Consider the following 14,640-nt stretch of genomic DNA (forward strand, 5'->3'; position numbering starts at 1 on the left):
AAAACAAAATGCAAAAAACCAAATAAGATAAAATAACTCAAATCTTGCAATTTGATTTTAAAACTCACTTTTCTGGCAAATCGCCTTTAAATAATAATGACAATCTGCTGCCCCCTGCTGGCCATTCAAACTCTCCAAATGATACAAAGTAAAACGCTTTAAAAGTTCCTTTTCAAAGAAAACTGCATTTGTAAAGAACTAGATACAAGTTTTCTTTAAAGGTATTGGCAATTTAAACACCCTAGAGCCTTGACGTTTTCAACAGGGTATAAAATTTCCAAATTCCAAGTTTTTTAAACTACTTGGACTACATAATAATTGGGTTGTTTTAAACTTGGACTGTCAAGCCCTGTGTTTTTAAAAGATGAGCAAAACCACAAGAACACTTTTATTACAAAAAGATAACTCCAGTGTTTTAATTGACATGGTATCTCTCAATTAGAGCCAAGTAAAATGCTGAAATGAGAAAATGGAGGTTTTTATGTAACCTGGGGTAACCAAAGCAGCCAGGTGGAGAGCTATCACCTATCTTTTTTATTGTTGTGTGACAGATGGAGACTATTACAGAGATCCACGGCTGCTCAAAACAGTAAATAAGTAACCATGTGACGCCCAACGCCAAAGGAAACATTTGCAAACCTTACACCTAAAACTCAGGAAAACCACCAGAAGGGGAGATGGAAACCTTGTGAGAGCCTAAAGATGGTGCCTGCTGCTAAACAGTGCCCCCTAGACATGACAAAGGGAGCACACCCAGGAAATCTCAACAATGAGGTTGCCTGAACAAGCATGACACCAGCTGTGTGTCAATGTGGATGGGGGAAGTTCCACGAGGTTCCCACCCCTAGATGAAGGTGGTCAATGGCAACTGAGAAAGGGAAAAGCCACTTCCTTCAGGGAATCCCAAGTGGTCAGCCCTGGACACGTATACATTCAAGCAGCATGAAATAGACTGGGTATGTTGTCTATACATATAAGAAAGGCCTTGAATTTTCAGGAGACATGGGAGACGTTGGAGAGGGGAAGGAAGAGAGAGAGTGACAAGTTCAATCAATGTCCTCAAAAATAGTACATTTTTTTAAAAAAGCTCTCTTGTTCTCTCTTGCTCTTGCCTTACTGCTCCTGCTCTGTACTCCCATCCCCCTCCCCCTCTCTCTCCACATGCACATGGCCAGCCTCTACTTCCCTCCTCCTCCTCCTCCTCCTCCTTCTCCTCCTCCCACTTCCTCTCCTTCTCCTCCTCCTTCTTCCTCTTCCTCCTCTTCTTCCTTCTTCTTTCTTCTTCTTCCTCTTCCTCTTCCTTCCTCCTCCTCCTCCTCCTTTTTCTTCTTCTTCCTCTCTCTCTCTCTCTCTTCTTACTGTTACAGAGAAGTCACTGGAGGAGGAGTTACTGTTACTCTCTTCCTTTCTTTACCCTTACTAACCTCTTAGCTCTCCATGCCCTGAATAAACTCTATTCTATACTATTTTTAAAAAACAACTAGATGGCTAGAAAGGTGACTCAGCAGTTAAGAGCACTGGTTGCTTTTCCACAGGTCCCAGATTTGAGGGCCAGCATCCCCAAGGTGGCTCATAGCTCCCTATCATGCCAATTCCAGCCCTCTTCTGGCTTCTGCAGGTACCAGGTATTCAAATGATACACAGATATATATATATATCAACAAAATGATATATATATATATCAACAAAACACCCATACACAAAAACAGTCTTTTTAATTAATGAAAAAAAATTATAGCCAGACACACTTCCTAACACTGGAGATAAAGGCAGGTAGAGCTCTGAGTTCGAGGCCAGCCTGGTCTACAAAGTGAGTTCCAGCACAGCCAGGGCTACACAGAGAAACCCTGTCTCAAAGAAATGAAATTCATATATATAAGCACAGGGGTATATAATTGTGTTATTAAGGTATGACACATTAAGGTTATCTGTAAACCTAAGATGTGTTTGTAAGCTTTGGGATAGTTTTTGTTAAGTGAGCTTTTCTTTTTATTCAAATGTTCAGAGTTATATCTCACATACTCTTGGTAAAGATATAATCACTGAAAACAATGCAGGGTTGGTTTTTTTAAACTTGTTATAAAGCACTGCAAGTGGGCTTCAGCAGTAATCCAAAGCGGTCCTGTAGAGAGTAACTGTTAACAAAGCTCTAAGTCAGATTTAGAGTTATTTGCAAGATACATTTTGCTATCAAGAAGGGAATTAACTAGAAACAAAAAGGAAGTTGGGAAGTACTTATGTTGCTACTTTTCTGTTCTGGATCCTTCTATTACAGAAAAAGTCACATTCACCATAAATCTTCAGTGATAGGCATGCTCATAGATGAGCAGGAGAAACCCAGGTCAGAACAAGCCGTCTGGAAACACACGACGAGTATAGAAAGCCTCTCACCATGAATGCAGTCTTTCTAAGAACTCAATCTTACAAAACTGAAAACACACGGATGGGGGAGATCAAGTCCCACCCCTAGTGGAGGAACTGCTGCCAACTGATGGCCTCTCAGGGACTCAAAGAGGGAGCTGTAGTCCCAGAGAGGCCATCCATGCTCTGGCAGATCGTCCTACACCCATGAACACTGAGTGGACTGAGTGCGGGAGGGGGGGATGGTTAAAATTTTTAAAAAGGAGCACATGAAGTTGGGAAGAAGCAGTGGTTCTAGGGATGTGGGAACAGTGGAGGGAAGACAATGGAGGTGGATTTCTTTTTTTCATTTTGTCTCACTGTGTAACCCTGGCCAGGCTGGCCTCAAACTGACAAAATGCTCCTGCCCCATCCCTGCCCCCACACCTCCCTTCCTTCCTTCCCCTTCCCACCCCTGATCCCTCATCCCCCTCCTTCCCCTGCCCCTGCTGCCTCTTCCCAAATAGTTGGATTAAAGCATGTGCTGTCCCACCCATCAAGAGGGATGAATTTCATCAAAATACATATAGGGAAATGAAATTTTCAAACAGTAAAGTAAAACACATGAAAAATGTCAAAGATGTGCTATGCACAGAGATAAATTAAAAAAAAAAAAAAGTCAACCTAAGCTGTGAAGTGCTGGGAAAAATTAAATGAACTTAATATATCCACATGACAGATCACCATAAAGCCCCTTAAATAAGATTTTAGAGGCAGAGTCTTTCATGATTAAAAAGACAAGACTATAGTATGTAATATCCTAAAACTTAAGTGAAAGCTAGGTACACCCTATCCTGCATTCCTGTAACCCAAGCACTGGGAAGAGAGACTACAGCAGGAAGAGCGAGGAGGGTTCAAATCCCCAATTCAAGGCTAGCGAGGAGCCTGTCTCACACCACAGAAAGACGAAAGGATTCTGAATGGACAAATACAGTAAGGTCAGACAAGCAAAAGCACAGTACTATACAAACAAGAACCAGAAAAAAATCCTCCCCTAATAAATAGTATGTGTTACTCTCCAGATAGAAAACGGCATTAGAAGAGTTTTATTTTTTAAACTTTTCCCAACTCCTTAAAGATGGATATCTTTAAGGCAGTCTTAAAATTTTCCTCTAAAACAAAATCCTCATATTTCTGCTGAAAATAATGAAAACCAATAGATTTATTTCTACTGCAAACAGAAGTGGCGAGCACTTCTCCGGGTTACATCCTGTCTCATTTCTTACCACACACATGATGTACGACAAGATGGCGCCCGAGGAGCCGATGAGTGCTCCCACAATGGTCAACAGGTTGTTGTTGAGCAGGAAGCCCTCCGCACACAGAGCCCAGCCGGAGTAGCTGTTTAGCACAGTGATAACAACAGGCATGTCAGCACCGCCAATGGCAGCTGTCAAGGTCACACCCTAGCCAGAAAAAGCGAAGAACCCAACGTGAGCATGTGCAATCAAGCCTCTAACGTTCAACATCTTGCTTCTTAAACATTCTAATTTTTTTAATCAATATATATATCCATCATACAAGTTCTCGGTGATGACCAAGTCTCCTATATGATCAACTCTCTCGTGGACTGTAAAGATTTAGTCCCACCCCCAAAAATTCCCTAAATAAAAAAAGTGATGAGAACTGGCAGAAACTGGAAAGAAGTCTCCCGTGGAAAAATGAAATATACCAATGAGTGTCTTGATATACCCAGCTCCTGATGGCTTTAGACTGAAGTCAGGGCCCAGCTGGTATCAAGTGGAGGAGACAAAACTAAGGCCATCAGTCCATGGTCTTACTTGTTTGACGATCCAGAAGATCGTGGGTTTGGTGACAAAGACAGCTGAAGAGTGAAAAAGAAAAATCCCACAAAGGAGCAGGCTAGAATCATTTAAAGGAGCCCCAAGTGCTATACATAATCAACACTACCCAAATCTCTAGTTAACATTTAGACTGTCCGTCAGAGGCCAAACGATTCTGTTAAGGGTAAAGTAACAACATACGTCATTGTTATGCTATAAGAGAACTTCAGTTTAAGCAAGTTAGCTGCTCCAAAACAAAAATAATGTTAAAAAATTAAATTATAAATGGTTATCAATATTCAAGATGAATACAACAGAGTCCACCGCATCTAAAAAAGAGCACAAACAATGTGCATGATGGAACCCAAAGCTATTAAATACAAGAAAGTAAAAAGGATGGGGGGAGGATTTTCACTACTCGGTCTGTATACCCCTCCATTTTTGTACTCTGTTTCTGCGTGAATATATAAGCCAAACCAATTAAAAATATCTTTGGGGTTATGGGGATATTTTCCTATTGGGTATAAGTTCCTTTTAAATATAGTCATCATTTCTCAAAAGTGACGATTCTTCCCATTTTAAATATCTTTATTATCGGTTTGAATATAGGGACTTCTGCTTCGTCAGGTTAGAAGTACAAAAATTATTTCATTTAAAATAAAACAAAACAATCATCACCAGATGAGACAGAGGAAAGCCGGACTATAAGGCACACAAAGAGAATTTCAAGTCATTTTTCAGTGTCCTATAGTGTCTGTACTGAAGCCATGGCCTGACTTCATGATAAATCACCAATAAGTCTCACTCATATGCCACAGGTCCAGTCCCTCTGAGCCAGGGTCAGTATTTGATAAGGAATCACTAGACAGCTAGCTCTGTGCTGTATTTTTTTTTCTCAGCTTAAAATATAAGGACTATCTACAAAGTATAAACCAGTCTAGAGGAATGTGAAGCGAGAATGAATAACAGAATTTCATGTAACAACATCCTCTACTAATAAAATCCCAAACTGAACACGGAGACAGAATCTCTGTCTACATCGATACGTTATGTGCGAAAGTCAGACGGGAGAGTGAGAAAACCCACCACAAAGAATGAACTCTCTCAGTGAATACACAGGGTTTAATAACCGCACCTCATTCTACATAGTTATTGGATTCCATATTATATCTTTTAAGGAACATGTGAGCAACTTATGGGCTGTGACCACCTTACACATATTATATAAATCTCAAAGTATTATCTGCAGAACCTGGCAGAGTAGGTGCCTACCAAACGGAGTTAAAAACCCTTGGCTTTTAAAATTCCTGTTCACCAGCAGGTTGGTAGTGTGAACCCCGGAGCAATAAAGGTGTCAGATGTGATGACTCTTAAATATTCGATTCATAGAACGTGATTTTCTTCTCATACTTTTTAAACTTTAAACTTTGCAACCAATGGTTAGACCTGTTTATTCCCTTGGGGATCTTAAAAGAGCAGAAGCACGACCAGATTGTAGTCTAATTCCCCAGCTCTTTTCTCCATACACACTTCTCCATCTCCAGGTACTTACCATCAGAGTAGAGAGTGCGGACACAGAGCCCAGACACATGATGCCTGTGGTAAAACTAGGGTCAGCCATAAATGGGATTATTCCCCCCACGCTAGCAGCCAGCAAGCCTGCATTGAGCGCGTGCCTTCCAGGGAGCAGCAGAGGGGCTGACTTCAGAATACCTGGGCCAAAGCAGATCGTAGTCAGAGCCTAGAGTGTGCTGTGGGAAACCCTACATGTCCCTTAACCCTAAATTACCAAAACGTAATATCAGAATCATGGTATAATACCTCAGATACCGATTTATAGCACCAGATATGAAACATAAAGGCATGTTAAGAGTTCTGTATGTAACAAATTAGCAGAGACAGGAAAATATGGTTCGACTTAACTGTTCTTTTCCCCACACTGACCACATGCTCTGTCATGGAATCTTAAAAGTTGATTTTTTCCCCCTGTGTGACCAACACAGGAGTTGTTAAGTGTGGTTTTGTTTATTTACAACTTCAATTCAGAGTTCTGGGACATTAGCATTTCCAATGTTATCAACTGAGCCCCAGGGAGAACCCTTGTTAGCTATTTCTAAAGAAAAAGCCCAAGACAAGAATGCCATAGACTTGAAGTTCATTTATGATCTTTTAAGCTTAATGGAAGTTTACCCCACTTAATAACTTTATTATAAAGAGGCAAAAACATATTTTTACATCACAAACGAGTCTCTCTAGGGACTGGTTTGTGAGTGCACCACACAGAGGCTCTCTGGGTTTTTTCCCTCAGCTTCCGTTTTCATGATTCCACGAGACAGTAGTAAAATTTGCCATGGCAGAGCGCTGAAGCCCGTGCTGGTTTTCAGGATGAGTTCTGTTAACCAAACGCATCCAGTAAGTGTGTCTCTACTCTAGGAAACAGGACTTCATTTCCACAGACAATACATAGTCAAGTCTAAACGAAGGCTACAGAGTTGTTTCTTTGTTCATACGTGTTATCAAATATCCACTAATGTCTACAAATTCTTGTGCACTGATTTCCATTACTACCTGTCTGCAGAAAAAAATTGTCACAAAGCTTAGACCCCCTAAGAATTAGAATGAGTCGTCATTTTCAGGGGGAAATTTTTTACATGTGTCCGAGTGCTACACAAATCACTCCTCACTTCTGCAGGTCTCTACTCTAAAGGGCTTTTCTAAAATTGAGACAGACCCATGGGTACCCTGAAGAATAGACATATACACCCCACACATTATATCAAATCGCTTACCCTGTAATTTTCCGTAGGCAACCAGAGACCCACTAAAGGTGACTCCGCCGATGTAAGTGCCAATGTAGGCCACAATCTTGGTGAAATTTGAAGTGGCATCCATTGCGAAATGTGGATACTCCACGATGTACTCGGCCATGCATGTGAGCACTGCCGCCAGACCCACTAAACTGTGGAAAGCAGCAACCAGTTGAGGCAGGTCGGAGATCTGGATCCGCTTTGCAATCGCCAGTCCTGATGGAGAATGAAGAAAGGTCAAAGGCAGAGTAAACCTGACAGACCCATGGGAAACAACAAGCAGAAAAACAGAGCTTACATCACTGTCACAATGACATTACCTGGCTCCCAGTACGAACTTGAATGTTCCTACAAGGGTGGTGTGGCAGGAAAAATACTAGCTATATGCGTATCGTGTCAAAATAGCTCCTTTTCTCACCTCATCTAACCAACATCAAATAACAGCGTACGGCATCAGTGTGTGCTTCCTCTCTCACAGGCTCTGGATACATCCTGTACACAAGCTTATGAAGGCCACTTAACACTCCAGTGACACCTCCTTATAAGTCCTTACGACTTACACGTCCTCCCTGAGTGAATGTCCCAAGCTCTCTTTGACCAGTGCTTACACCTATGCATGGCACTAATGGATGGAATTTTGAGTAAAACAGAACTAAGCTTGGGTTCCAGATTAGTAGGGCTAGAGACAAAAATGAAAGAAAAATCCCAGGTAATAAATTCCCTAATTCTAAAGGATTTTAACTGAGGTAGTGAGGAGATACAAGGAGTAGGGATTCAAACACTTGTTTAAGATCACAGGTAAGCAATTTCCCACCAGGAACATAGGACAACCATTTTCCTTCAAGTCGGAATTGTTACCAAAGGACCCACGCGGCTTTCCAGAGGAAGTACAAAAGGCAGCCTAAAGCAAATGCTTTGTTGGGAAATATGCAGCAGCCAGATCACAGGAGGGGAGGTGTATATATGACTTTATATAAAGGTGAGTGGTACAACTTTCAAGTAATAAAATATACAATAGTGGGGGCGGGGCATGAAGGCTGGAAGATAGCATCAGATCCCCTGAACCTGGAGTTAGAGGCGGTCGTGAGCTGCCTAAATGTGGGTGCTGGGAACTGAACTCAGAGCCTCTGGAAGAGCAGAAAGAACGTCTAACCACTGCACCAGCTCTCCAGCCCCAACATATGCAGCATTCTTTATTCCAAGTTCCAAAAAGATTCCAGAATTTTCATAGCATGACTCTGGTAACTTCTGCTAAGTTCTCATACCTGGAGCAAACCTAGAATTTTCAACCAATAAGCATGCTTCCCACACAAACATCAGCAAATATTTTACTTACATTTATAGATATAATGAAAGAAAAGCTGAGGTTCGTGGTATGAACCATAAGATGCAAGTGAAAATTTTGCCCCTGTAACAACTATGTGGGGGACTTCTTCACTATGGTAAAAGTTTCCAAGCACAAGAAGAATATTTGCTTGGTTTTTTGTAAATCACAATTTAATAACCACGGTCATATCTTAAGTCTAAGCTATATTAAATTTTTCACATCACTTTCTTAGGTCTGTCCATTCTTCCACCCGGAGCAATTTTATGTCACTGAATGGGGATTGAAGAAGAAATTATAACAGCCTGCCATTATTTAGTACTTCTACATAAACATACAAGAGGCATAAACGACCTCGAGAGTGTATTAAAGAGTCTAGTACAATAATTACAATGCAGTATATGTTATGAGTATTACCTCTGTTCCTGGTGTAATTTAAATTTGGGGGGATTGTTTTGGTTTGATTTGGTTTTTGGTTTTTTGAGACAGGGTTTCCCGTTGGACCCCTGGAATTCACTCTGTAGACCAGGTTGGCTTCAAAGTCCTAGAGATCCATCTGCCTCTGCCTTCCGAGTGCTAGGACAAAAGGCGTGCACCACCACCACCTGGCTTGAGTAAGTAACGGTTCTATTTTAAAACTAGCTCACAAAATTACTGAAAATTTGACAAGATCTCCAACAGAGTAGAGAAGACACTCTACTTGACACAACAGGAGAGAAGATTAAAACGGGTTTATTTTTTTAACTCAGTTACACGTGGTGTTTGAAAGTTTAACGTTTAAGAACAGTCCTCTACTGAAGTTTATAATCAGCAGAACAACAACAACAACAAAAATGAGCCTACATATAAGCATCCCAGTCCCCCACCCTATAACAGTAATGCAGGTCGCAATCAGTAAAAGAAAATTGACTTCACAACACTTGGGGTTTTTCTTTTAATCACTCTCTAACCTAGTTGACACACTTCCCCGTGTTTTACAAATGCTGTATCTGAGTAAGAATAACCTGGGTGGTGTTTACCGTAGGAGGGATCCTCCCAGCGATGCATTCCTCAAATTAAGCCCTCAGTGTTAAGGAGCTCTTCAGACCTGAGTCTTCAAACCTCTTCAGACATATGCAGGACACTGAGTGCATATAAAGACAGAAGCCCACAAGCACTCACCGATAGTGCCGCCCACCGCCAGCCCACAAGCACTCACCGATGGTGCCGCCCATCGCCATTGCTCCGGACATCTGAGCTAACAGCTGTGGGTCCGGCTTCAGGCCTCCAAGGGTAGCTGCCAGGCCTCCTGCAACCCCAATCATGCCCAAGGCATTGCCGAGTCGAGCTGTTCCCTGAGTGGAAAGGCCGCCCAGGGCCCCAACACAGCACAAACCTGAGCCCAGGTACATGATCTTTGCAAAAGGAAAGAAGAGAAAGACATTATTAAAAGCTTTGGTCTGTTGGCTCAGGGAGAGTCCCTTGTGAAACATAACTTTCTGACAATTTAAATTCAGACAGTCAACAGACGAGAATTCTTCTAACACTTCAAAAGATTTTCTTACCCATTAGGAAAATAAAAACATGACATTCTCTACATTGTACTTAGAATTACACCATTTATACAGACTGGCTGTCTTCTGGGTTTGATAGTATACACAAATATATAAAAAGTACATAAATCCAAGTGAGGTACTTTACTGTTACATTTGAAAACAGTAAACACGTCTAAGTGCTAAGAGACAATAATCCCTGTCCCTGGTGCCATGAGTCGTGTATATGCCTTACTTCTACTGTAACAGTCTCATGGAAGCCTTGAGAGGAAGGACCCACTGTCCCCACTTTAGAAAAGGGAGAAGTGAGGCGTTAGGAGATGACATTATTTCCCCAAGGTAAGATCAGAAAGTAGAAAATCTGAAGTTCAGATCTGAGTCTCTAGACTTCCAGCTTCCACTCTTCTCCAAAAAGATCTTGTCACTCTGGGAATACCGCTCATTGGGAGCACAGACGAAACCAAGAAAGACATGATTTTATTTTCTGCCATCCGAGAAGATGAGACCCAGTGGCATTCACTGGAAAGCAATGTAAAATACGTAACCCACAGAAAAGCCTCAGCTCGTTTTATATTTCACCCTGGAACTTTCTCAGTTCACACCTGATCATTAGCATATAGCATAAAACTGGGTGTGAGCATGTCCGCTTATGTGTGCAGGTCAGTAGACCACCTCTGTGTCCTCTCTCAGGGACCATTCTGCCTTGTTCTTTGAAACAGCATTTTCTGCTTTCCTGGAGACGACCATGTAAGCTATCTCTCCTGGTCATCAAAGCTCAGGGGTCTGCTTGTCTCTGCCTCTCCAGCACTAAAATTACAGTACCTCGCCCAGTGTTTTCTACACGGGTTTTGTGGATCAAACTCATGCCCTCCTGCTTCTGCAGTAAGTGCTTGACTAACTGGCCTATCTCCCTACCCCCTATGACAGTGGTTCTCAACCCAGGGGTCAAGACACCTTTGGGTTCAAATGACCCACTTCGTATTGCCTGAGACCATCAGAAAACAGATTATTATTATTATTATTATTATTATTTACATTATTGTTCATAACAGTAGCAAAATTGCAGTTGTGACATAGCAATAAAAATAATTTTATGGTTGGGGCTCAACACAAACTGAAGAACAGTATTAGAGAGTCACAGCATTAGGAAGACTGAGAACCACTGCCTTACAGGGTAAAAAATGTTAAATTCTATATTGTCATAAGTGTACTGCATAATGTCTTTTGTTAACAAGCAGTGATTGTAATGTATCTGTAGAGGAGGGAAATATAAACCTTTTCAAGATTACTGGTTTGATTATTGTGTCCTTACAACAATCCAGCCAGGCACACCGGAAGGTACTAATGCTCTTTCTGCATGTGAAAACCTTAAAAACTAACAACCGAGCCCACATCGGCTCCTCATCCTTAGGACACTGGGATGGTCTGTCTTGAACAGGGTATTTCTAGGTCACCACTGTATTTGCTGACCAAGCCGCATATTCTTGATACTTGGAATTCTGCTGGTGACATTAATTCTAAAAGGGAGAAAGACACAGTAGTAGAAATGAAAACTTTCAAAGGTCTCTTACTTCTTCGATGTTATAACCACCGTAGAGAGCTGCTAAATATCCCCCCACGAAGGTGCCGCCAGGGAGCAGATACAGGTAATTGTATTCTGGAGGGTCCGTGGGTCGCTTGAACATGTCCAACATTCTCTGAGTCACCAGAAAACCACCTTACCACAACAAGAGAAACACAGAGGTGAGAGGTGTCAGGTCAGACAGCGTGACTTTTTTCCATATGCTACAATATCTTTATTTCAAGTATACTTTTACCACTAAATATCACAAAGTGATACTATTATTTCAAGTAGTATTTTGAACCTCAAAAGCAAAAGTCACTCTATTATCAAAGCCAGTTCCCTTAGGATGGATGAATATGGGGAAACCCTAAATACAGTTAGGAAGAAAACTTGCTATCAAAATGTAGGGCCAACTGGTTCTGCAGGACTAAAGTAAACAGCCACATAAAAGCTTAAAAACACAATGGGTCAAAAATCAGCCTTTTCTGTGATAAGTTACTCTGTTTATCAAACTCTGTAACAAATGATAATGAACACATACTGTATCAATAGTCACCAGGTTCCTTGGACCCAAAAAGTAATTTTTAGCTATAAAATAGCATCAGATGAGGGTCATGCATGAGTGATGTGTTAGCCTTTCAGTGTTCAGGAACACACCACAGTCGTGATAAGACAGTAGACTAAAATCTTGTCTTCGGTTCTACTCATTTACAGATGTCACAGTGACAGCGGGAGTCACCGTCATCCAAAACTATGCATTAGTTTCTAGCAGAACATCCCTGTGTACCTGGGGGTATGGAGGGATTGGTTCTTTATCAATACAGTTTCTAGCCATTACAGATAGGCAAGATATTTGACTTTCCTTCAAAAGGAAAGAGAGAAGTGGTCTGAGAGAAGTCATTTTTAAAGGGACAGTTAAATTCTTAAACTCACAAAGTCTACTTTACACAACTTGATTTTGCTTTCTATGTCTTTTCAAAAACAGCAATCTGAGCTCTTTCCTCCCCCCTCCTCCCCCCCTCCTCCTCCCCCCTCCTCCTCTCCTCCTCCCCCCCTCCTCCTCCCCCCCTCCCCTTCCTCCTCCTCCCCTTCCTCCTCTTCCCCCCCTCCTCCCCCCCTCCTCCTCCCCCCCTCCTCCTCTCCTCCCTTCCTCCTCCCCCCCTCCTCCTCTCCTCCCCTCCTCCTCCCCTCCCTTCCTCCTCCCCTCCTCCCCCCTCCTCCTCCCCTCCTCCTCTCCTCTTCTTCCTCTTCCTCCTCTCCTCCCCTCCTCTTCCTCCTCCTCCTCCCTTCCTCCTCTCCTCCCTTCCTCCTCTCCCCCCTCCTCCTCCCTTCCTCCCCTTCCTCCTCTCCTCCTCCCCTCCTCCCCCCCTCCTCCCCTCCTCTTCCTCCTCCTCCTCTCCTCCTCCTCCTCCCCTCCTCTTCCTCCTCCCTCCTCTTCCTCCTCCTCCTCTCCCCCTCCTCCTCTTCCTCCTCCTCCTCTCCTCCCTTCCTCCTCCCCTCCTCTTCCTCCTCCCCTCCTCTTCCTCCTCCTCTCCTCCCTTCCTCCTCCCCTCCTCTTCCTCCTCCTCCTCTCCTCCCTTCCTCCTCCCCTCCTCTTCCTCCTCCCCTCCTCTTCCTCCTCCTCCTCTCCTCCCTTCCTCCTCCCCTCCTCTTCCTCCTCCCCTCCTCTTCCTCCTCCTCTCCTCCCTTCCTCCTCCCCTCCTCTTCCTCCTCCTCCTCTCCTCCCTTCCTCCTCCCCTCCTCTTCCTCCTCCTCCTCTTCTTCCTTCTCCTCTTCATCCTGCTCCTCCCCCTACCTGCAATGTTGACTGACGATATGAATGTAGCAAGAGCAGCAAGACTCTGGGAAGTTGTGGAGGGATAAAAATGCCCTCCCATCAACGCCAGCCCACCAACTGCAGTCAAACCTAGAAAGAAAACATCACCATGGTGAATAAGTTCAGGAACCTCTCCAAATCCAATGTGAAAACCCAAAACGCTTGTCACATCAGGATCCAATATCCAAAGTCAAAGCAGCCTTCTTACAACTTCATCAAAAATGGGAAGAACAATCTTCCTGATCAAAACTGTGGACAAGCACCTGAGCATCTTTCTTACTTGAAGACGATCGTGGTGAAAGGTTAACACACCCTGCTCCCTTTGGCATAAGGATCTGACCTTCAACTTGACTAGAACACTGCTTATAAGGAAATGTGACTGAAAGAAACATTGTAACCAAACTAAAAGGAACTAAGCATGGTCTGAAGATACTGATCAAGTTGCCACCAATTTGAGCTTTCCTGTATCCCATTTTAAAACTGGACGTGCCCCCAGCAGAAATTCTAGGTGGTATGCCTACGGGATTCCAAGAGATAATCACGCCCTCAGTCATGCCGGCTACTTAGATGGGGCTCTTTCCCTCACATCTAAACCATTGCTAGGAATCAGAGAGAAGCTCCTTGCATTCACGTGCACTGCTGTGTAAACTCTCACCAAAGAGAGGTGCCTGGTAACACTTCTTGACAGGCTGGTTCCTTACCTCTAACCATCATAGCCAACTAAAGCCATATGCAGCCTATCACAGCCTTGCTAGATTCAATGTTTAGCTGACTCTAAGAAGAGATCCTAAAGGTTATGATAACTGATTCTGCGAAACACTCTCTGGTTTTAAACTTTATCATTGGAATCCTTTCCTTACAGTACATGATAATTGGAAGTAACATTCTACACTGTTGGAAATGGGAATGCAGGAAAGGCCAACACATTCTATGACATCCGCCTTGACAAGCCCGCTCACCCTTGGGAGTCCCCAAGCTACTACAGTGACTGCTGTAGACACCAGGAGTTCATGATTTGAAGCTGACCTTTATAAAGTTCATTGAAACTACTCCCAGAGCTGCAAAGGCCATGACGGCCTAAGAGGTGGAAAGACAAAGGACAAACCTGAGATAGCATTGGTCACAGACATCAGTGGTGAGTGGAGAGCAGGGGTCACTCCCCAGACAGTGTGGTAACCAATAATGCCCGCCAGGCCAAAGGTGGTCACCATCTGAGAAAAGGCTAGATTGGGGGCCACGATGCCCAAACCTAGCATCCCGGTGAGACCTAGAGGAAGAGAGAGAGAATGTGAGGGCCTGCAATGGCCTCAGTAAAATTAAAATTGCATGCTCATACATATACACACACTAAAGAATAGTGTTATAAATTCTGTTCCCCTGCCCATAACAAGCAGACTTGTAAGACACCTGACC

The 14,640-nt window shown here is 43.1% G+C and overlaps 1 protein-coding gene across 8 annotated transcripts in view; it reads right to left on the minus strand.

The window, feature by feature from the left end:
- Positions 1 to 14,640, minus strand: part of Nnt (nicotinamide nucleotide transhydrogenase) — a 93,992-nt gene that overhangs the window by 28,675 nt on the left and 50,677 nt on the right. For all 8 annotated transcript variants that reach the window (XM_087622398.1, XM_087622401.1, XM_087622422.1 and 5 more), the window contains 7 exon segments: positions 14,333 to 14,494; positions 13,207 to 13,317; positions 11,419 to 11,564; positions 9,514 to 9,709; positions 6,974 to 7,207; positions 5,737 to 5,897; positions 3,627 to 3,806 (listed from right to left, as the gene is read on the minus strand). In XM_087622398.1, coding sequence (XP_087478524.1) covers positions 3,627 to 3,806; positions 5,737 to 5,897; positions 6,974 to 7,207; positions 9,514 to 9,709; positions 11,419 to 11,564; positions 13,207 to 13,317; positions 14,333 to 14,494 — 1,190 coding nt within the window.

This window comes from Rattus norvegicus, chromosome 2, assembly GCF_021556685.1.
Source record: "Rattus norvegicus strain SHRSP/BbbUtx chromosome 2, alternate assembly SHRSP_T2T, whole genome shotgun sequence".
NCBI classification, from domain to species: domain Eukaryota; kingdom Metazoa; phylum Chordata; class Mammalia; order Rodentia; family Muridae; genus Rattus; species Rattus norvegicus.